Source organism: Coregonus lavaretus, assembly GCF_964263955.1.
Source record: "Coregonus lavaretus genome assembly, chromosome: 12".
NCBI classification, from domain to species: Eukaryota; Metazoa; Chordata; class Actinopteri; order Salmoniformes; family Salmonidae; genus Coregonus; species Coregonus lavaretus.
Window position 1 is genome coordinate 44,384,812 of NC_139999.1, and position 22,180 is coordinate 44,406,991.

At 44.2% G+C, this 22,180-nt stretch overlaps 1 protein-coding gene across 1 annotated transcript; it reads left to right on the plus strand.

Moving 5' to 3' along the window:
* Positions 1–427: 427 nt before the first annotated feature.
* LOC311138053 (ETS-related transcription factor Elf-3-like) lies at positions 428–6,188 on the plus strand. Its single transcript, XM_084172702.1, has 9 exons — positions 428–626; positions 1,069–1,253; positions 2,771–3,001; positions 3,184–3,270; positions 3,386–3,499; positions 3,707–3,793; positions 3,918–4,031; positions 4,400–4,601; positions 4,787–6,188. The coding sequence occupies exons 2-9, from the start codon at positions 1,076–1,078 to the stop codon at positions 4,899–4,901; spliced, it is 1,128 nt and encodes a 375-aa protein (XP_084028828.1). The 5' UTR covers positions 428–626; positions 1,069–1,075; the 3' UTR covers positions 4,902–6,188.
* The last annotated feature ends 15,992 nt before the right edge of the window (positions 6,189–22,180 follow it).

Genomic DNA, 22,180 nt, shown 5'->3' on the forward strand with positions numbered 1-22,180 from the left:
TGTGTGTACATACGTGTGTGTGTACATGCGTGTGTGTAGTCAGGTATCAATGTCGGGGAAAGTATCTAAATCTGCTGCGACACATCATTTCTCAGTCCTCTGAGACTTATGTTGTTGTTGTGCATTGTCACTGCCGTCAACGCTCTTGAGCTTCCTCATGGAGAGAAGGAGCGAGGGAGGCGGGAGGCACTACATGGAGTGTGTGTGAGTGTGTGGGGGGAGAAAGCATAGCGGGAGAGCAGGTTTATTTTGTTTTTCACTGTTCTCTGGAAGAGAGGGAGAAGGAGGGGTGATAAGAGAGAAGGGGGGTGTGACCCATGCCATGGCGTAATGCTACCATGGAATTCCCCCTCCCTGAGTTAACTCTCACCTGGCCCCTCCCACCTGTCTTACTGGCCTATAAAGCCTCACACAGGTAAAGCCTCACATCTAGCTACAGGTGCATCTCTGACACTATAGAGAGAGAGAGATAACGGGAGAGAGAGAATACAGAGAGTTCAGATTAACCGTGGAGTGTACTGACGAACTCTCGGAGTGAATCACAAACACTGGACCCTAAATCAAACAGTGGAGTATTATTTATCTGACAGCTTTTCATCGCTACCTGTCGGTCGCCTCAGAATCAGGTACGTGTGGAGATGGAGTTGGAGGTGACCTTTGGGGAGTAATGGGGTGCGTGTTTGGGTCTGGGGTCACAAGGATCTTGGCAGCATATGTTTGGCAGAATCATCCAATTGAATGATCAAACGTATATTGACTTATCTGTAAAATATTGGGGGTAATGTCAGTTGTATATTCATGCACAGCAGAGGAAAGGAAATAAAAACTGGTGTGTATTCACGCACAGACAAATATTTTGCATACATGCAAAGTACAACCACAGTGACCCACTTCAAATCAATGAATACAATAAGCCATGTTTCACTAAAACATCAATATCCATATATGCATCCAATGGCTCACTCAATTGTCTCCTAGTTAGAGAAAACATTTATATATTTGTTAATTAATCTATGTCCATAAACAGCATTCTAATGTCTTACTAACTGGCCTGTCTCCTGGTTGCAGATAGCCCATGTCGTCTGCCAGTGAGCTGTGTACGATCCTGACCAACGCTAACATGACCATGTACCAGACTGGGAGCTCAGAGCCCCTGCAGCCGCTGCAGCCCAGCCTCACCACCGTGTCTCTGCCCGCCATAGGAGACCTGCTGCAACTCTCAGACCTTTCCTCATGCAGTTCCAATATACTGGGTGAGAACACTTATTAATACTTTTTTTAAACGTTTATTTGTATTATTACGTTTATTTGGACAGGGACAGTGTACACAAAAAACATCGGCCTCAATATACTGAGAAATTATGCGTTGCACCAGATTTAGCTAAAAATGAATTTCCATCTGCAGTCACCTGGACCCTATAGGCGGCTTATACCAATGCCTCTTCATAATAACTGAACGCACCCAGAAGATGATACAACTATGATATCTATTGAAGGAAGAAACAATAGACTCAAACTGAATACTGATAGAAAAGGATGATGTGTAACTCCTGAGTGGCGCAGCGGTCTAAGGCACTGCATCTCAGTGCTAGAGGCGTCACTACAGACCCTGATTCGATTCCAGGCTGTTTCACAATCCAGCCGTGATTGGGAGTCCCATAGGGTGGTGCACAATTGGCCCAGCGTCGTCCGGGTTTGGCCGGTGTAGGCCATCATTGTAAATAAGAATTTGTTCTTAACTGACTTGCCTAGTTAAATAAAGGAAGAAATTAAAACTTTCTCTGCTTTGTTTTCAGCATGTGGGATATTTTAGTCCCTGATATGTACTTTTGTGTTGATCACCTGGGAAACCACCGTATGGATGTGTGTAATCTTTTCTGTGCCAATCTTTATTCAGTCATGAGTTTTGGCGGTTGTTTGGTTTTGGTTGCTGTGCTGGCAGGTGAAGTCTGTGGATATTTAAAATGTCTCACCCTGGATAGATCTATTGGCTGAGCTTGTTGGCAGACACTCAGTCAAAGCACACATTAAACATACTGTATGTCCTTAAGCGAAACTATCAGACAGACAGGGAATTGGCTGAACTTTGCAATGACCTAATTTAGAAGGCTGTTAAATCATTAACCGGGACAATGTTTAACTTGTCTTTAATAGAGGAATGATATCTTTTCATCTTTCAGACTCCTCTAGCTTTATGTTACTTGCTGTAGCCTATAGTTAGTGATAAGTGGTGACTAGACAGAACGTCAGCTCACCTGTTTAGGTAGTTGAAGAGTTAAACGACGCGCAGCAGAGAAACTAGAGCCAGGCATTCTGACTCGGCGAAACCACAAAATCTGGTTTTCACAGGTCCAGATCAGGATCTGGGTCCTTGTGTGAGTTGGCATTTAGTTGGAAAATATGAGTTAGTCAGTATCTTGTGGGTCGATAGATTGACAAAGGTTTTATATTTTAAAAGCTCATGTTCTATAATAGTTATGACTGAAAACACATTGTGTAATGTATAATTACTATCTATCCAGATGTAATGTATATCAAATTACTTTATTCTTGCTATGTAACTATAGTGAAAAGTGGCATGTATGTAAAATGTGTGTAGAATGTACAAATGAAAAAGCTATAAAAAAAGATTGTTTAATCTCCAAAGAGGGATAGTGATTTTACAATGACAGTATCATGTCTCACCCACATGAACACACACAAACACACACACACACACACACACACTGCACAAATCTAACACCCCCTCCACCTCTGTGTCCTCCTCTAGCTCAATGGTATGACCTGAACCCTCAGTACTGGAGCAAGCAGAACGTGTTGGAGTGGATCAGTTTTCACGTGGAACGCTGTAAGTTTGATGCCAGCACACTGAGCCTGTCCTACTGCTCCATTGATGGACCTACACTCTGCCAACTGACCAGAGATCAGCTGTTAAACATGTTTGGAATGTCCCTCGGGACTCAGCTCTACCAGAGCCTGTTGGAACTCAAGGCCAAATACGGTAAGGATCTGATGGAAGTGAATTGAATAAACTTTATTGATGATCATCAAAGGGGGGAACTTAGATTTACCTCAGGGAGCAGACACAGACATATTAGTAATTTTATTTAGACAATTTATTCGTCAATAGAGTAATGATTCAGTCATTCAATTTATTTTTGTGTTTTGTCATTTCTGTTCCAGATCTGAACGAGACCTGTAAGCTTCTGGACAACTTCCTTGAGGAGTTCCCAGACTTCCCTCTGCTCAGCACAGTAGAAGTGAACGAAGGTAAACACATCCTCTCGTAATTTCTTCACACTTCCTACTACCAGACTGCCACGCCAAAGCCTCAAGTGTCAAAGGGACACATTTGCTGACTGACATTGTGATGTTACTGTTACAGTTGTGACAGACACCAGCTATACTGACTTCTCACACATCTTCAAGAACTTCGATAACATGAAGCCGCTCAGCGATAATGGATATGAGTCCGACAGCATGCACAGCTCCTCATCAGGTGAGTGCTGTCCCACTTTCCTATTCTTCTCCTTCATCATCCCTCCTCTCATCACTCCTCTCATCCCCCAATTCTTCTCACATCACTCGATCATGGTGTGATTGGTTTGGCCTGTATCACTGAGCCCAAGGCCTTATTAATCGATCAAGGCAGGATGAAGGAGAGGCCGTATTGAAAGTGTTTTCCTTCCTCTCTCCCTGCCTCCAGGGGGAATGCTCAGCTTCCAGATCCCCAGCTCTCCAGAATCCAGGAGCAGTGAGTCCGACCCAGAGTTCTCCTACCCTCAGATAGCAAGTGAGTACAACTTTTCATAAGTGGACATCACATTCTTGAACTTCAGATGGGTGAGCCTTGAAAGTGCATGTCTCTTTGAAAGCCAGTCTGGCGTTCTAAACTCCTGAACTGTTGTGTTTGACAGAAGGGCACATAAAGACAGAGAGGGGAGAGACGAAGAAGAGAGGCAGAGGAAGACCTCCCAAACTCAGCCGAGACCACAAACACTTCTACCAGACCTCCACAAAGAGCAAACATGGTGAGTGGCTCTTCTCATTCTAACACACACACACACACACACACACACATGCACACACATGCACACACGCACGCACACACGCATACACCAATGTCAACAACTGTTTTCAATGGTGCTCTGTAGAAGCACGGTTTTATCAGTCATGTGATTTGCATACATTTTTGCATCTGGTACTGAAAACAGCCACAGTCAAAACATCACAGGTGCATAGTCCAATAACCACACACGCATGCACACACACACGAATGCACACACACAAACACAAGCACACCTGCTCTACCTCATCCTTGCTTGCTTAAGCACACACACACGCACACCTGCGCTGTCTTACACACACCTAACGCTACCTCTCCCCTGTCGCCCTATAGCGCCTCGTGGGACCCACCTGTGGGAGTTCATTAGGGACATCCTGATCCACCCAGAGCAGAACCAGAACCAGGCTCTGATGAAGTGGGAGGACCGCCGTGAGGGCGTCTTCAAGTTCCTCAAGTCTGAGGCTGTGGCCCAGCTGTGGGGGCAGAAGAAGAAGAACAGCAGCATGACCTATGAGAAGCTCAGCCGCGCCATGAGGTAGGAAACCATGGTGATATAGTAGCACCTTCATGCCAACTAGCCATGGAAATCCTAGCAACCAAGCTAAACAGAGCTAATCAGTGAGGGTGAAGTCAGAGGATTTGTTTTTGTGTCGACAATGATTAACAATTGCCTGGTCATAAGACTAACCTGTGGCTCTCCTTCCTCCCTCCCTGCTATAGATACTACTACAAGAGAGAGATCCTGGATAGAGTGGACGGTAGACGGCTGGTCTATAAGTTTGGGAAGAACTCCACCGGCTGGAAGGTGGAAGAGACCGAGCTGCATGGCATGTGAGATACAAGGCAGGAGACAGGAAAGGTAGAGACCAACGGCCAAGAGGGACGAGGGTATAAACTGGACAGACCAGTTCCCCTCAGTCCTATTGTAGATAGGATGACCCACTCTCTGGATGACAGCCCTACTCTACCTGAAATAATATAAAGACACTTACTTCTCTTCTTCCAGGGGAGGTGTTGCAGAAAATGTAAGCCAGTGTTTTTGGCTCTAGTAGGTTTTATGAACCGATATAGTTATTGTACAGTAATAATGTGTAATATGGACACCGCTCTGGGCCTACCAGTGAGTAGGTATGATGGTGTGTCTGTTTGTTTGTTTTCGGTTATATTCTCTCTAGGATAGATAATAGTGGTCCTGTATGACTGCATGGTCTTGTACGGCTCTCTTGGTAGAGTATGGCGCTTGCAACACCAGGAAAGTGGGTTCAATTCCCAGGACCACCCATATGTAAAATGTATGACTGTAAGTCGCTTTGTATAAAAGCATCTGCTAAATAGCATATATTATAACAATAAAGGCATTAATGTTTGCATGTATATAAGCACCTCACATTGTGTGGGAGTAACTTACCTTATGTGTCACTATGACAACCATATGGGCATTATGATTTTTACTGTGGCAATGTAAGCACTGGGTATTATATTCATCTGTTTTTTTTGTTTCTATTTTTTATATTAATATTTAACAAGCGACAGTCTACCATTTTTATATGTCTATTTGCCAAACCTCTGACTTCTAAAATGAGCCATTGTTAAGAAGAGCCTCGTGTTGTGTTTTACTCTTCTGGGAGTTATGGGTATATAAGGGCTTGTGTTAAATTGTAAACCTGATATGAAGGAGGGAGGAGACACATGGAGGACAAACAAAAGATAGAGAAGAGAGAGAGGGAGAAAGGGAACAAAATGAAGGGATACTCATTATAAACTATTGGTGACATGACGTTGTGTACTTCGCTGTTTCAGCGTGAAAGTATATGTCCTTTATAGCCATATTAATCTTTATGTATCTCACCAGACGAGACCTACGTCAATACAGTATGTATTAATAATCAATTTAAAACAAAAATCAGTTTCAAACAAATCAACAACTCAACTCCTGTTCTTTATGATTATTAGTTATGTTATTCAGCGGGTCTGTTTCCTTCTAGATCACTCAATATCATGTGTATGAGAATTCAATCTCAGATTGTATCGTTTGTGATATTTTTACACACATGTATGTATGGCTTATTGTTTTATTTTGTACAGTTATTAAGAGCATTTTTACGGAAATAAACTCTGTTTGAAATAATGTAAATGTCCTTGTGTATTTGGTACAAATTTGACTATTATGTTTGAAAGTAAATCACATAGTACACCAACTGAACATAAACTTCAATTAAAAGCACTCCTAATTCCATCTGTGTAATAGCATCAGCTAAATTAAAATATATTCAAGTTCTATTCTCTCCCTTGACATGTCTTTTGAACTTCTCAACCACTTGTTTAACCTCATATAACATCTCATCTGGAGGACGAGTCAGTTGGCAGTCTGACTCCTGCCAACCATTGTCAGACTAGACAAGCTCTTGTTGGAATATACACTACCGGTCAAAAGTTTGGACACACCTACTCATTCAAGGGTTTTTCTTTATTTTTACTATTTTCTACATTGTAAAATAATAGTGAATACATCAAAACTATGAAATAACACATATGGAATCATGTAGTAATCAAAAAAGTGTTAAACAAATCAAAATATATTTTATATTTGAGATTCTTCAAATAGCCACCCTTTGCCTTGATGGCAGCTTTGCACACTCTTGGCATTCTCTCTTATTTCATAGTTTTGATATCTTCACTATTATTCTACAATGTAGAAAATAGTAAAAATAAAGAAAAACCCTTGAATGAGTAGGTGTTCTAAAACTTTTGACTGGTACTGTAGTAAAAACTCAATGCAACCGTGACAGAGTGTCTGTCTACAGAACATACTGTATACAGGCCATTCCACCAATTAAGTGCCAAATAAAGTAACAGGGTTGATGACTTCATCTTAAATCAGCCATGAATCCCCTTGTGACAGGGGGATTGGAAGCGTGTTGTGTGCAACAGGGAGTGGCAATTAAATACAAGCTTCACAAAAACATTCAGTTGTGAAAACATTTCTAGCCTGTCTATCTATGGGTAACAGGGTTGACGTGTTATCCTCGACCCACTCAGTATTCCAACACAAAACACCAGAAAATGACAAAGAATAGGAGCGCCAGCTCACCTGTTTTTACTCTATGATTTGACTATTAGATGTTCAATGTTAAATAAATAAAAAGGATAAATAAGAGTTCACGTAAGAGGGTTGACCTTAAATGAGGGACTGGTTAATCTATGCGTGTATGTGTTGCGTGATGTTTCAGAGACCAGACTATAGATCTGTTACTTTTTACAAAGGCTCCCCTGTTGCCGGGCGACAGTTGAGGTTAAGTTGGGGTTCACTGCCCTGACGTGGTTTACACCTCAGTCTGATACTCACTCCCACACACAAACGCACGCATGCATGCACGTGCACATGCACATACACACACAGATACACACACTTAAGGAAGCCATACCTCCACACTCTGGCAGGGGAATTTCCGGGCATTCCATTCCATGACAGACTCTTCATTAGGTGAACTGGGTTATAGATCCCTGTACAAATCAAGATAGTGCCTTCTTTAGGCCTGGAAGCATTCTCGTCCATTACCAAAACAATAAAACACTGAAACATCCTGGATTAATGAGAGCAACAAAATCATCTTGTGATTGCCCACTGGGCACACACTGGTTGAATCAACGATGTTTCCAAGCCATTTCAATTAAATTACTTTGAACCAACGCGGAATAGATATTACAACTGTGGGTAGTAATGTGACATGTTGAAAGCACAGTTGAAATCATGCAAAAATCAAAGTGCTGTGGTTTTCTACATGCAGAACACAAGACTAAAAGGCCTTTCATCTTTAACAAATAAGGATTTCAAAGCTCTCACCCATTCCCACTTCCCACTCTCTCTCACACACCCACATACACACACCTTAGTGAGGTGGCAAAGGGTATCTGCACCTCCCCGCTAGATCAACATACCTGTCTAACAGGTGTATTTGGCGGGCTGCCAGAATGTGACTCCAGCACGTAACTTACTGGAACCTTTCTGTCTGCTGCCAGGAAAAACATAGAGAGAGGGCGGGGACACAGCTTTTATTGCCTCTGTATACACAGATAGAGAGAGAGAGAGAGAGAGAGAGAGAGAGAGAGAGAGAGAGAGAGAGAGAGAGAGAGAGAGAGAGAGAGAGAGAGAGAGAGAGAGAGAGAGAGAGAGAGAGAGAGAGAGTGACTATGGCCTTCCAATAGTCACTCATTAAATCCCTAGAGTCTATAATTATTTACAGTGAGGGAAAAAAGTATTTGATCCCCTGCTGATTTTGTACGTTTGCCCACTGACAAAGAAATGATCAGTCTATAATTTTAATGGTAGGTTTATTTGAACAGTGAGAGACAGAATAACCATCGCCAAGCAGCTTGGTGAGAAGGTGACAACAGTTGGTGCGATTATTCGCAAATGGAAGAAACACAAAATAACTGTCAATCTCCCTCGGCCTGGGGCTCCATGCAAGATCTCACCTCGTGGAGTTGCAATGATCATGAGAACGGTGAGGAATCAGCCCAGAACTACACGGGAGGATCTTGTCAATGATCTCAAGGCAGCTGGGACCATAGTCACCAAGAAAACGATTGGTAACACACTACGCTGTGAAGGACTGAAATCCTGCAGCGCCCGCAAGGTCCCCCTGCTCAAGAAAGCACATATACAGGGCCGTCTGAAGTTTGCCAATGAACATCTGAATGATTCAGAGGAGAACTGGGTGAAAGTGTTGTGGTCAGATGAGACCAAAATCGAGCTCTTTGGCATCAACTCAACTCACCGTGTTTGGAGGAGGAGGAATGCTGCCTATGACCCCAAGAACACCATCCCCACCGTCAAACATGGAGGTGGAAACATTATGCTTTGGGGGTGTTTTTCTGCTAAGGGGACAGGACAACTTCACCGCATCAAAGGGACAATGGACGGGGCCATGTACCGTCAAATCATGGGTGAGAACCTCCTTCCCTCAGCCAGGACATTGAAAATGGGTCGTGGATGGGTATTCCAGCATGACAATGACCTAAGAACACACGGCCAAGGCAACAAAGGAGTGGCTCAAGAAGAAGCACATTAAGGTCCTGGAGTGGCCTAGCCAGTCTACAGACCTTAATCCCATAGAAAATCTGTGGAGGGAGCTGAAGGTTCGAGTTGCCAAACGTCAGCCTCGAATCCTTAATGACTTGGAGAAGATCTGCAAAGAGGAGTGGGACAAAATCCCTCCTGAGATGTGTGCAAACCTGGTGGCCAACTACAAGAAACGTCTGACCTCTGTGATTGCCAACAAGGGTTTTGCCACCAAGTACTAAGTCATGTTTTGCAGAAGGGTCAAATACTTATTTCCCTCATTAAAATGCAAATCAATTCATAACATTTTTGACATGCGTTTTTCTGGATTTTGTTGTTGTTATTCTGTCTCTCACTGTTCAAATAAACCTACCATTAAAATTATGGACTGATCATCTCTTTGTCAGTGGGCAAACGTACAAAATCAGCAGGGGATCAATTACTTTTTTCCCTCACTGTATATATTTTTTAGACACTAATCTACTTCCATATATACTTCCATTCTTTTTTTTAACTGGTACCGGGCTACCTTTAGATCATTTGTACGGAGAGAACATTTCTATGTTTTTGATTTAATTTTGTGCAATTCTACCCATTTTACCATAGGGTGGAGAGAAATGTTTGAAGCTTTTAATATGATATCTGAGTGAGACTGACAAACAAAATCAATGGGGGCCGCTCGGGCTCTAATTCAACCTTGATTACTACAAATTTAGACAGTTGGCCGCTAGACTAACTTACCAATCTAAAGAAAAATGTAGCTGACATGGGCTAATTGAGTGACTATCAGTGACTGACATAGCAAGAGAAAAACTGTTGATGCAGAACCAAATTTCTAAATTGCACCTTGTGTATTCTACTACTCTACCTCTCAAGGACGTCTATCCATTCTCTAGCTTAAACAGACAGGCGCGGACATCGACTAATACATTTTTTGGGTAATCAAATCTCAGTAACTTTCATTTTCTCCAAAGGATACACAGACACACACAGTACACACACGCACGCTAGTGATGCACGGCTTGACACATAACCAGGGCAGCCGGGTTTAAGGTTAATGTTCACGTTATCACGTATAGTCGGGCGGTTGCAGACGGGTTAATCTACTAAATGACCTTTTTCATTATCATGTCTTATTGCTCCACAATCACTATACCTTTGGTAAATGTGTCAAAGGTTTATTACACCATGAGCAAACTTTACAGTAAACCTACAGTATCTTGACATAACCATTACCTCTCTTAAAGATAATGGTTTCTGCTAGGACAAGCCCCCTGGTTCGGAAGGCCACACCTCTACATGATGGAGTTGTTGACACGTTGACACTGGGAGGAGGTATAAGTCGCCCTAACAACTGTTAAAGGGTCAGATTGTTGTCCCTAATGGTTAATGTAAGGATTGGATTGGTGATCGGGTTATCTGATCCTAGGTAGGCTTATGTGCTTAAGGATAATTATGTGAGACTGATCGCAATAGCTCAAAGCTCTGATCACATTGATTCCATCAATGGCTATACACTGCACTCCGTAACATGCACAGTCGGAATGTTTTGCTAACTAGGTGGACACCATCTACAACTGACACTTGTATAACCCTGCAATCACCCACAATTGACCCACTTCACAACCCAAGCTCCAGAAACCCAGCCCAGACACAGATCCATTGTGTGAACCTGTCATTATCAGATACAGTCAACGGGAACATAATTCAGATATGGTTGGAATGAGGTTTGTCAGCATTGCGCAGAGTACAGTCTAAGCTCTAACTCTGTAGATGTCTACAGTACAAACTCTCTTTTATAAGACAAATAACCCTTAACAACAGTCAGACATTTCATCATGTGGTTTTGTGAGTGTTTTGTTTACCATAAGCCTGGTTACCGGAAACTGGATTTTTATGGTTTAACAACTCTCCCTTTGGCAACACACAGCACTAGTCAGAAGAAGGGACAGAGATGCCACCATGGCTGCATTGCAAGATCAACCCTTTACATTGTGGAGATTTGTCGTGCTATTTTTTTAATTTATAGTATTCATGAGTTGGTTGCATGTTTCGTCACAATATTGTTTTAAATGTTCGTTTTGGACTATTGCCCGAGCATTCTACTCAATGCATCGTCAATGAGCGCTGATGAAGATTTAATCAAAAGTGCATTACAATGCCATTCAAGAGGCAAATAATTAGTAGGAAAACCATTTGTCATCATTTTGATGTCACCAGATTGACTTTAGATGCAGTATAACGTTAGCTAGCTAGCTAAAATTGAGGGGAGGCCACCGGATTTTAGCGAGCTAACATTAGCATTGCTAGCTATTTTTGATGAACTTTGCTAGCTAATGAAAACATTGCCATCTGTCTAAAGTAAATTTGACGACATGATAATGCTGGCAAAGTTGTTTCCTACTAAATATTTGACTTCTTTAGCAATGTCATTTTATTTCCAGGCACTATTGTGTAATTTAGACTAAACAGTAGTTAGCCTCCATACAGAATGACTGGGCTTATCACCACTTTAGGGCACCACTATGGTGCCGCCAAACGAGGGTGGCTTGAGAACGTTCATAACAATAGCATGATGCGACCGTGTGACCGTGTGACGGAGGTGCAACCTATGAATTCTATTCTAGAAATGTTCTATATGGATTAAAGATTCCTTTGTGAGGTCATATATATGAATCAGTTAGATTGTTCATCAGCTTTTTGTGATGTCATCGATTTGAATCAGTTAGAGTGTTCAACAGACCTTTGTGATGTCATTGAGTAGAATCAGAATTTTCAACAGCCGTTTATGATGCCATTATTTACAATCAAAATGTTCATCAGCCTTTTGTGATTTTATTGCACAATTAGAATCCGTGTTTTTTGTAATGTCATCTTGCCTGATTGAAGTATTGTATTGTTCTTTTTGTCAAAAAGATTGAATTGATCATAATTGATGATGTCACAAGGGTCAAAGATGTGCAATACACTTCAATACACATGAGTTGTAACTGCCCCAACATCCTGTCCGGCCCACTAGATAGATGATAGACGATAGACGATAGACGAGAGACGATAGAGACACAGACAGAGACACAGACAGAGACACAGACAGAGACACAGACAGAGACACAGACAGAGACACAGACAGAGACACAGACAGAGACAGAGACACAGACAGAGACACAGACACAGACAGAGACACAGACACAGACAGAGACACAGACAGAGACACAGACAGAGACACAGACAGAGACACAGACACAGACACAGACAGAGACACAGACAGAGACACAGACAGAGACACAGACAGAGACACAGACAGAGACACAGACACAGACACAGACAGAGACACAGACAGAGACACAGACACAGACACAGACACAGACACAGACACAGACACAGACACAGACACAGACAGAGACACAGACACAGACAGAGACACAGACACAGACACAGACACAGACACAGACAGAGACACAGACACAGACACAGACAGAGACACAGACAGAGACACAGACAGACTTATTTTACAATTTAAAACACAATACAACCACACATGTAGATAATGCATTTACAATGATCGAGGATGACACAAAATCAAAACATATTTCCATTAAATAAATGGTTAAAAAAATTAACAAACATAAACATAGTAGTCCTAGGCTACACAGTAGACCTAGCCTACTAGGCATACTTGGGTTACTCATATAACACATAAAAAACAAAGAACAGGACGACATTGTCACAGCCTAGAGCATTACATACAGACATTAACCGTTTCTATTGCTCCATCATTAGCAAGCTTTTGGCATTCTTTTTAAATGAAGTTATGGTCGGCATGGCTTTGAGTTGCTGTGGTAGTTTGTTCCACTCGACAGCGCCAGTATATAAAAAGGTCAAATCCTGTCCCGCCTTTCATCTTTCTTTATGTCCACTGTGTGTTTATCTGATGTCTGATTGTTCTCCTCAGGTCATATGGAATGAGCTGCAGGAACAGCCGGATTGTATTCCCTCACAGAACTCCCTCATCTCCCCCCAGCAGTGCAACACACTCCGGGCCTTGTGCTCATCCAGCTCATGTATATTTCCGTGCATCGGCTACATCTGGTAATACGAGGGGTGGTGGTGTGTGTCTATTTGTCAATAACAGATGGTGCGCGATGTCTAATATTAAAGAAGTCTCGAAGTATTGCTCGCCTGAGGTAGAGTACCTCATGATAAACTGTAGACCACACTATTTCATCTATATTTTTCGTAGCCGTCTATTTACCACCACAAACCGATGCTGGCACTAAGACTGCACTCAACAAGCTGTATAAGGCCATAAGCAAACAAGAAAATGCTCATCCAGAAGCGGCGCTCCTAGTGGCCGGGGACTTTAATGCTGGCAAAATTAATTATGTTTTACCTCATTTCTACCAGCATGTCACATGTGCAACTAGAAGGGAAAAAACTCTAGACCACCTTTACTCCACACACAATGGCGGATACAAAGCTCTCCCTCGCCCTCCATTTGGCAAATCTGACCATTATTATATCCTCCTGATTCTTGCTTACAAGCAAAAACTCAAGCAGGAAGTACCAGTGACTCGCTCAATAAGAAGTGGTCAGATGACGCAGATGCTACGCTACAGGACTGTTTTGCTAGCACAGACTGGAATATGTTCCGGGATTCATCCAATGGCATTTAGGAGTATACCACCTCAGTCACCGGCTTCATCAATAAGTGCATCGACGGCATCGTCCCCACAGTGACTGTACGTACATATCCCAACCGGATTACAGGCAACATCCGCATCGAGCTAAAGGCTAGAGCTGCCGCTTTCAAGGAGCAGGACACTAATCCGGACGATTATAAGAAATCCTACTATGCCCTCAGCCAAACCATCAAATAGGCAAAGCGTCAATACATGACCAACATTGAATCCTACTACACCGACTCTGATGCTCGTCGGATGTGGCAGGCCTTGCAAACTATTACGGACTACAAAGGGAAACCCAGCCGGGAGCTGCCCAGTGACACGAGCCTACCAGATGAGCTAAATGCCTTTTATGCTCGCTTCGTGGCAAGCAACACTGAAGCATGCAGGAGAGCACCAGCTGTTCCGGACGACTGTGTGATCACGCTCTCTGTTGCCGATGTATGCAAGACCTTTAAACAGGTCAACATTCACAAAGCCGCGGGGCAAGACGGATTACCAGGACGTGTACTCAGAGCATGCGCGGACCAACTGGCAAGTGTCTTCACTGACATTTGCTACCTCTCCCTGACTGAGTCTGTAATACCTACATGTTTCAAGCAGACCACATAGTCCCTGTGCCCAAGAAAGCGAAGGTAACCTGCCTAAATGACTACCGACCCATAGCACTCACATTTGTAGCCATGAAGTGCTTTGAAAGGCTGGTCATGCTCACATCAACACCATCATCCCGGAAACCCTGGACCCACTCCAATTTGCATACCACCCCAACAGATCCACAGATGACACAATCTCAATCGCACTCCACACTGCCCTTTCCCACCTGGACAAAAGGAACACCTATGTGAGAATGCTGTTTATTGACTACAGCTCAGTGTTCAACATCATAGTGGCCACAAAGCTCTTCACTAAGCTCAGGACCCTGGGACTAAACACCTCCCTCTGCAACTGGATCCTGGACTTCCTGACAGGCCGCCCCCAGGTGGTAAGGGTAGGCAACAACACATCTGCCACGCTGATCCTCAACACGGGGGCCCCTCAGGCGTGCGTGCTTAATCCCCTCCTGTACTCCCTGTTCACCCATGACTGCATGGCAAAGCATGACTCCAACACCATCATTAAGTTTGCTGACAACACAACAGTGGTAGGCCTGATCACCGACAACGATGAGACAGCCTATAGGACAACAACCTCTCCCTCAACGTGAGCAAGACAAAGGAGATGATCGTGGACTACAGGAAAAGGAGGGCTGAACACGCCCCCATTCACTTCGACGGGGCTGTAGTGGAGCGGGTCGAGAGTTTCAAGTTCCTTGGTGTTCACATCACCAACAAACTATCATGGTCCAAACACACAAAGACAGTCGTGAAGAGGGCACGACAACACCTTTTCCCCCTCAAGAGACTAAAAAGCACAGCAAGCGGTACCAGAGCATCAAGTCTAGGTCCTAAAGGCTCCTTAACAGCTTCTACCCCCAAGCCATAAGACTGCTGAACAATTAATGAAATGGCCACCCGGACTATTTACATTGACACCCCCCCCCCCCCCCCCCCACCCACCCCCACACAAGCTTAAACCATGTATTTAGATCGTAGGTAGGTAGTTGTAGTTAGGTATTGTAGGTAGTTTATTTAGGTAGTTATTTAGGTAGTTATTGTAGGTTTCCGTGGGTAATTATTGTAGGTAAGTATTGTTTACGGCAGAGCCCGGCGAAGCACGAGGCTAGCTAGCTAGCGGGTAGCTACTGGTAACGTTTAGCAACGGTGGAGAGTTGTTTCCAATGTTATTTCACGCTTAAGAGTACCTGTAATTAAGCCAGCTAGCTACCGACCATTCAGCCGTTTTTCTAACCTCATTATCTGAGCCATCAACGTTAGGTAGTTAGTAGCTACTGTACTTAATTACACCTACTGATTGCAGAAGACAAATGTTAGCTGGCGTCGGGTAAGTTTGGCTTTATACATAGCCTGGGCTTTGTCGAGTAAGGCTTAATTATGTATTTAGATTGTAGTTAGGTATTGTAGATAGGCCCGCAGCACGAAGCTAGCTAGCTAGCCGTTTTTCAAACAAAGTCAACACAGTAGCCATTGCTAGCTAGCCAACACGACCAGCTAACTGTACTGCAGTAGCTAAATACAATATATTTGTGCTAGCTAGCCAACGTTTAATCTTTGCTGCGTTATGAAAGGAACTAGACACGGACACAAATTATCTGTTTAGTGTGTTAACACACTATTGGTAGTTTGTTGTAACCAAGTATTGGTGCTAAACTGTGTTTTATTGGATGCTAGCATGCTAGTTAGCTATGGCGTCATAGTTAGGCATCGTGGGCTGTTGTGGGTAGTTATTGTAGGTTAGCATTGTTTTCGGCGGTGCCGGGTGTAGCACGAAGCTAGCTAGCTAGCCGTTTTTCAAACAAAGTCAACACAGTAGCCATTGCTAGCTAGCCAACACGACCAGCTAACTGTACTGTAGTAGCTAAATACAATATACTTGTGCTAGCTAGCCAACGTTTAATTATTGCTGCGTTATGAAAGGAACTAGACACGGACACGAATTATCTGTTTAGTGTGTTAACACACTATTGGTGGTTTGTTGTGACCAAGTGTTGGTGCTAAACTGTGTGTTATTGGATGCTAGCATGCTAGTTAGCTATGGTGTCATAGTTAGCTAGCTGAATAAAGTGGGTTGAGTCTATTCCTTGAAACATTGAACCGCTGTGGTTCACAACAATTCTGATTTCTAAAGGTGGAAGTTGGGAGAGTTTTTGTTCGGGTGGTTCAGTGAAACAATTATAGTTTCTGAGGTGGAAGTTTTGGTGAGGGAGGCCCTGCTCTCTCCTCTCCCAGATGTTTAGTTCATTTCATTCCGATCTCCTCTGCATTATTGTAGCCATTTGCTACAGCCTGTCAACTATGCCTCTGCTTATCCCTGTTCTCTCCTCTCTGCACAGGCTACACAAACGCCTCACACCGCGTGGCTGCTGCCTCTCTAACCTGGTGGTCCCTGCACGCACCCCACACCTGGAGTTCCAGGTCTCAGGCAGCCTCTGGAACTGCCGTTCTGCTGCCAACAAAGCTGACTTCATCCCAGCCTATGCTAACCTCCAGTCCCTCGACTTCCTGGCGCTGACGGAAACATGGATTACCACTGAAAACACTGCTACTCCTACTGCTCTCTCCTCGTCTGACCATGTGTTCTCGCATACCCCGAGAGCATCTGGTCAGAGGGGTGGTGGCACAGGAATCCTCATCTCTCCCAAGTGGACATTCTCAATTTTTCCCCTAACCCATCTGTCTATCTCCTCATTTGAATTCCATGCTGTCACAGTCACTAGCCCATTTAAGCTTAATATCCTTGTCATCTATCGCCCTCCAGGTTCCCTTGGAGAGTTCATCAATGAGCTTGACGCCTTGATAAGTTCCTTTCCTGAGGATGGCTCACCCCTCACAGTTTTGGGGGATTTCAACCTCCCTACGTCCACATTTGACTCATTTCTCTCTGCCTCCTTCTTTCCACTCCTCTCCTCTTTTGACCTCACTCTCTCACCGTCCCCCCCTACTCACAAGGCAGGCAATACGCTTGACCTCATCTTTACTAGATGCTGCTCTTCTACTAATCTCACTGCAACTCCCCTCCATGTCTCCGACCACTACTTTGTTTCCTTTTCTCTCTCGCTCTCCTCCAACACTACTCACTCTGCCCCTACACAGATGGTAATGCGCCGCCGCAACCTTCGCTCTCTCTCTCCCACTACTCTCTCCTCTTCCATCCTATCATCTCTTCCCTCTGCTCAATCCTTCTCCCTCCAATCTCCTGATTCTGCCTCCTCAACCCTCCTCTCCTCCCTTTCTGCATCCTTTGACTCTCTGTGTCCCCTATCCTCCCGGCCGGCTCGGTCCTCCCCTCCAGCTCCGTGGCTTGATGACTCATTGCGAGCTCACAGAACAGAGCTCCGGGCAGCGGAGCGGAAATGGAAGAAAACTAAACTCCCTGCCGACCTGGCATCTTTTCACTCCCTCCTCTCTACATTTTCTTCATCTGTTTCTGCTGCTAAGGCCACTTTCTACCACTCTAAATTCCAAGCATCTGCCTCTAACCCTAGGAAGCTCTTTGCCACATTTTCCTCCCTGCTGAATCCCCCCCCCCCCCCCTCCTCTCTCTCTGTGGATGACTTCGTCAACCACTTTGAAAAGAAGGTTGACGACATCCGATCCTCATTTGTTAAGTCTAATGACACTGCTGGTCCTACTCACACTGCCCTACCCTGTGCTCTGACTTCTTTCTCCCCTCTCTCTCCAGATAAAATCCTGCGACTTGTGACTGCAGGCCGCCCAACAACCTGCCCGCTTGACCCCATCCCCTCCTCTCTTCTCCAGACCATCTCCGGTGACCTTCTCCCCTACCTCACCTCGCTGATCAACTCATCCTTGACCGCTGGCCATGTCCCTTCCGTCTTCAAGAGAGCGAGAGTTGCACCCCTTCTCAAAAAACCAACACTCGATCCCACTGATGTCAACAACTACAGACCAGTATCCCTTCTTTCTTTTCTTTCCAAAACTATTGAGCGTGCCGTCTTTAGCCAACTCTCTTGCTATCTCTCTCAGAATGACCTTCTTGATCCAAACCAGTCAGGTTTCAGGACTGGTCATTCAACTGAGACTGCTCTTCTCTGTGTCACGGAGGCTCTCCGCACTGCTAAAGCTAACTCTCTCTCCTCTGCTCTTGTCCTTCTAGACCTGTCTGCTGCCTTTGATACTGTGAACCATCAGATCCTCCTCTCCACCCTCTCCGAGCTGGGCATCTCCGGCGCGGCTCACTCCTGGATTGCGTCCTACCTGACCGGTCGCTCCTACCAAGTGGCGTGGCGAGAAGCTGTCTCCGCACCACGTGCTCTCACCACTGGTGTCCCCCAGGGCTCAGTTCTAGGCCCTCTCCTATTCTCCCTATACACCAAGTCACTTGGCTCTGTCATATCCTCACATGGCCTCTCCTATCATTGCTACGCTGACGATACACAACTAATCTTCTCCTTTCCCCCTTCTGATAACCAGGTGGCGAATCGCATCTCTGCATGTCTGGCAGACATATCAGTATGGATGACGGATCACCACCTCAAGCTGAACCCTGGCAAGACGGAGCTGCTCTTCCTCCCGGGGAAGGACTGCCCGTTCCATGATCTCGCCATCACGGTTGACAACTCCGTTGTGTCCTCCTCCCAGAGTGCGAAGAGCCTTGGCGTGACCCTGGACAACACCCTGTCGTTCTCCGCTAACATCAAGGCGGTGACCCGATCCTGCAGGTTCATGCTCTACAACATTCGGAGAGTACGACCCTGCCTTACACAGGAAGCGGCACAGGTCCTAATCCAGGCACTTGTCATCTCCCGTCTGGATTACTGCAACTCGCTGTTGGCTGGCCTCCCTGCCTGTGCCATTAAACCACTACAACTCATCCAGAATGCCGCAGCCCGTCTGGTGTTCAACCTTCCCAAGTTCTCTCACGTCACCCCCCTCCTCCGCACACTCCACTGGCTTCCAGTTGAAGCTCGCATCCGTTACAAGACCATGGTGCTTGCCTATGGAGCAGTGAGGGGAACGGCACCTCCGTACCTTCGGGCTCTGATCAGTCCCTACACCCAAACGAGGGCATTGCGTTCATCCACCTCTGGCCTGCTGGCTCCCCTTCCTCTGCGGAAGCATAGTTCCCGCTCAGCCCAGTCAAAACTGTTCGCTGCTCTGGCACCCCAATGGTGGAACAAGCTCCCTCACGACGCCAGGACAGCGGAGTCACTCACCACCTTCCGGAGACATTTGAAACCCCACCTCTTTAAAGAATACCTGGGATAGGATAAAGTAATCCTTCCACCCCCCCCCCCCCCCCCCCCAAATTTTTTTTAAAATAATTGTAAAGTGGTTATCCCACTGGCTATAGGGTGAATGCACCAATTTGTAAGTCGCTCTGGATAAGAGCGTCTGCTAAATGACGTAAATGTGCCCTTGAGCAAGGCACTTAACCCTAATTGCTCCTGTAAGTCGCTCTGGATAAGAGCGTCTGCTAAATGACTAAAATGTAAATGTAAATGTAAATGTACCGGTACCCCCTGTATATAGCCTCTGTATTGTTATTTCATTGTGTTACGTTTTATTTTATTTTTTACTTTAGTTTATTTAGTAAATATTTTCTTAACTCTATTTCTTGAACTGCATTGTTGGTTAAGGGCTTGTAAGTAAGCCTTTCACGGTAAGGTCTACACCTGTTGTATTCGGCGCATGTGACAAATAACATTTGATTTAAGATGTTCTTCCGTCTTCTTGTTTCTTCAGCAACTCTGATGACACAAAGGAAATAGGATTATGATTTGTTCATGCAGGATTTAAAAAAATATATACAGTACCAGTCAAAAGTTTGGACACACCTACTCATTCAAGGGTTTTTCTTTATTTTTACTACATTGTAGAATAATAGTGAAGACAACAAAACTACTGAATAACACATTTTTAATCATGTAGTAACCATAAAAGTGTTCAACAAATCAACCAGCTTCATGAGGTAATCACCTGGAATGCATTTCAAATAACAAGTATGCCTTGTTAAAAGTTAATTTGAGGAATTTATTTTCTTCTTAATGCGTTTGAGCCAATCAGTTGTGTTGTGACAAGGTAAGGGTGGTATACAGAAGATAGCCCTATTTGGTAAAAGACCAAGTCCATATTATGGCAAGAACAGCTCAAATAAGAAAAGAGAAATGACAGTCCATCATTACTTTAAGACATGAAGGTCAGTCAATCTGGAAAATGTCAAGTACTTTTAAAGTTTCGTCAAGCGCAGTCGCAAAAACCATCAAGCGCTATGATGAAACTGGCTCTCATGAGGACCGCCACAGGAAAGGAAGACCCAGAGTTACCTCTGCTGCAGAGGATAAGTTCATTAGAGTTAACTGCACCTCAGAAATTGCAGCCCAAATAAATGCTTCACAGAGTTCAAGTAACAGACACATCTCAACATCAACTGTTCAGAGTAGACTGTGTGAATCAGGCCTTCATGGTCGAATTGCTGCAAAGAAACCACTACTAAAGGACACCAATAATAAGAAGAGACTTGCTTGGGCCAAGAAACACGAGCAACGGACATTAGACCAGTGGAAATCTGTCCTTTGGTCTGATGAGACCAAATTTGAGATTTTTGGTTCCAACCGCCGTGTCTTTGTGAGATGCAGAGTAGGTGAACGGATGATCTCCGCATGTGTGGTTCCCACTGTGAAGCATGGAGGAGGGGATGTGCTGGTGTGGGGGTGCTTTGCTGGTGACACTGTCAGTGATTTATTTAGAATTCAAGGCACACTTAACTAGTATGGCTACCACAGCATTCTACAGCGATACGCCATCCCATCTGGTTTGCGTTTAATGGGCTATCATTTGTTTTTCAACAGGACAATGATCCAAAACACACCTCCAGGCTGTGTAAGGACTATTTGACCAAGCAGAGTGATGGAGTGCTGCATCAGATGATCTGGCCTCCACAATCCCAGTTGAGATGGTTTGGTATGAGTTGGACTGCAGAGTGAAGGAAAAGCAGCCAACAAGTGCTCAGCATATGTGGGAACTCCTTCAAGACTGTTGGAAAAGCATTCCTCATGAAGCTGGTTGAGAGAATGCCAAGAGTGTGCAAAGCTTTCATCAAGGCAAAGGGTGGCTACTTTGAAGAATCTCAAATATAAAATATATTTTTATTTGTATAACAACTTTATGGTTACCACATGATTCCATATGTGTTATTTCATAGTTTGGATGTCTTCACTATTATTCTACAATGTATAAAATAGTAAAAAATTAAGAAAAACCCCTGAATGAGTAGTTGTGTCCAAACTTTTGACTAGTACTGTATATAATAATAATAATAATAATAATAATAATAATAATAGTAAACAATATAGCAGTGTAAACTGGTAGCAGGAATATATGAATAATATGGTGATATACTAAAGGTTATATATACATGTAAACTGGAGTAATAGTGACCAGTAGCAGGATAAATAGATGGATACTATTGGCAATAATCAATTAATTGCAGCGTAATGGTAGTAATAAATTGAATCAATAATAATTTTAGCAGCAGCGTAGTTGTAAGGGGGTGGCGTCAGTAATAGGTATGTGAGTGAAGGTGTGTGCGTGTGAGTGAGCATGACAGTGAAGGTGTGTGCGTGTGAGTGAGAATGACAGTGAAAGTGTGTGTGTCTGAGTGGGTAGAGACTTGTGGATGGGCATAGAGTCCATGTGGATAGTCTGTTGGGAGAGGGGGCACCCGTGTTGACGGTCAGCGTGACGGAGGTGTTGTTGCCTACTCTCACCCCTTGGAGTCGGCCCATCA

Bases quoted from the DNA above. Each gene is read 5' to 3' on its own strand.
- LOC311138053 (XM_084172702.1), top strand. From the start codon at position 1,076: ATGTCGTCTGCCAGTGAGCTGTGTACGATCCTGACCAACGCTAACATG. The intron at 3,794-3,917 runs GTGAGTACAACT...TGTGTTTGACAG, and splicing joins CTCCTACCCTCAGATAGCAA to AAGGGCACATAAAGACAGAG. The intron at 4,602-4,786 runs GTAGGAAACCAT...TCCCTGCTATAG, and splicing joins AAGCTCAGCCGCGCCATGAG to ATACTACTACAAGAGAGAGA.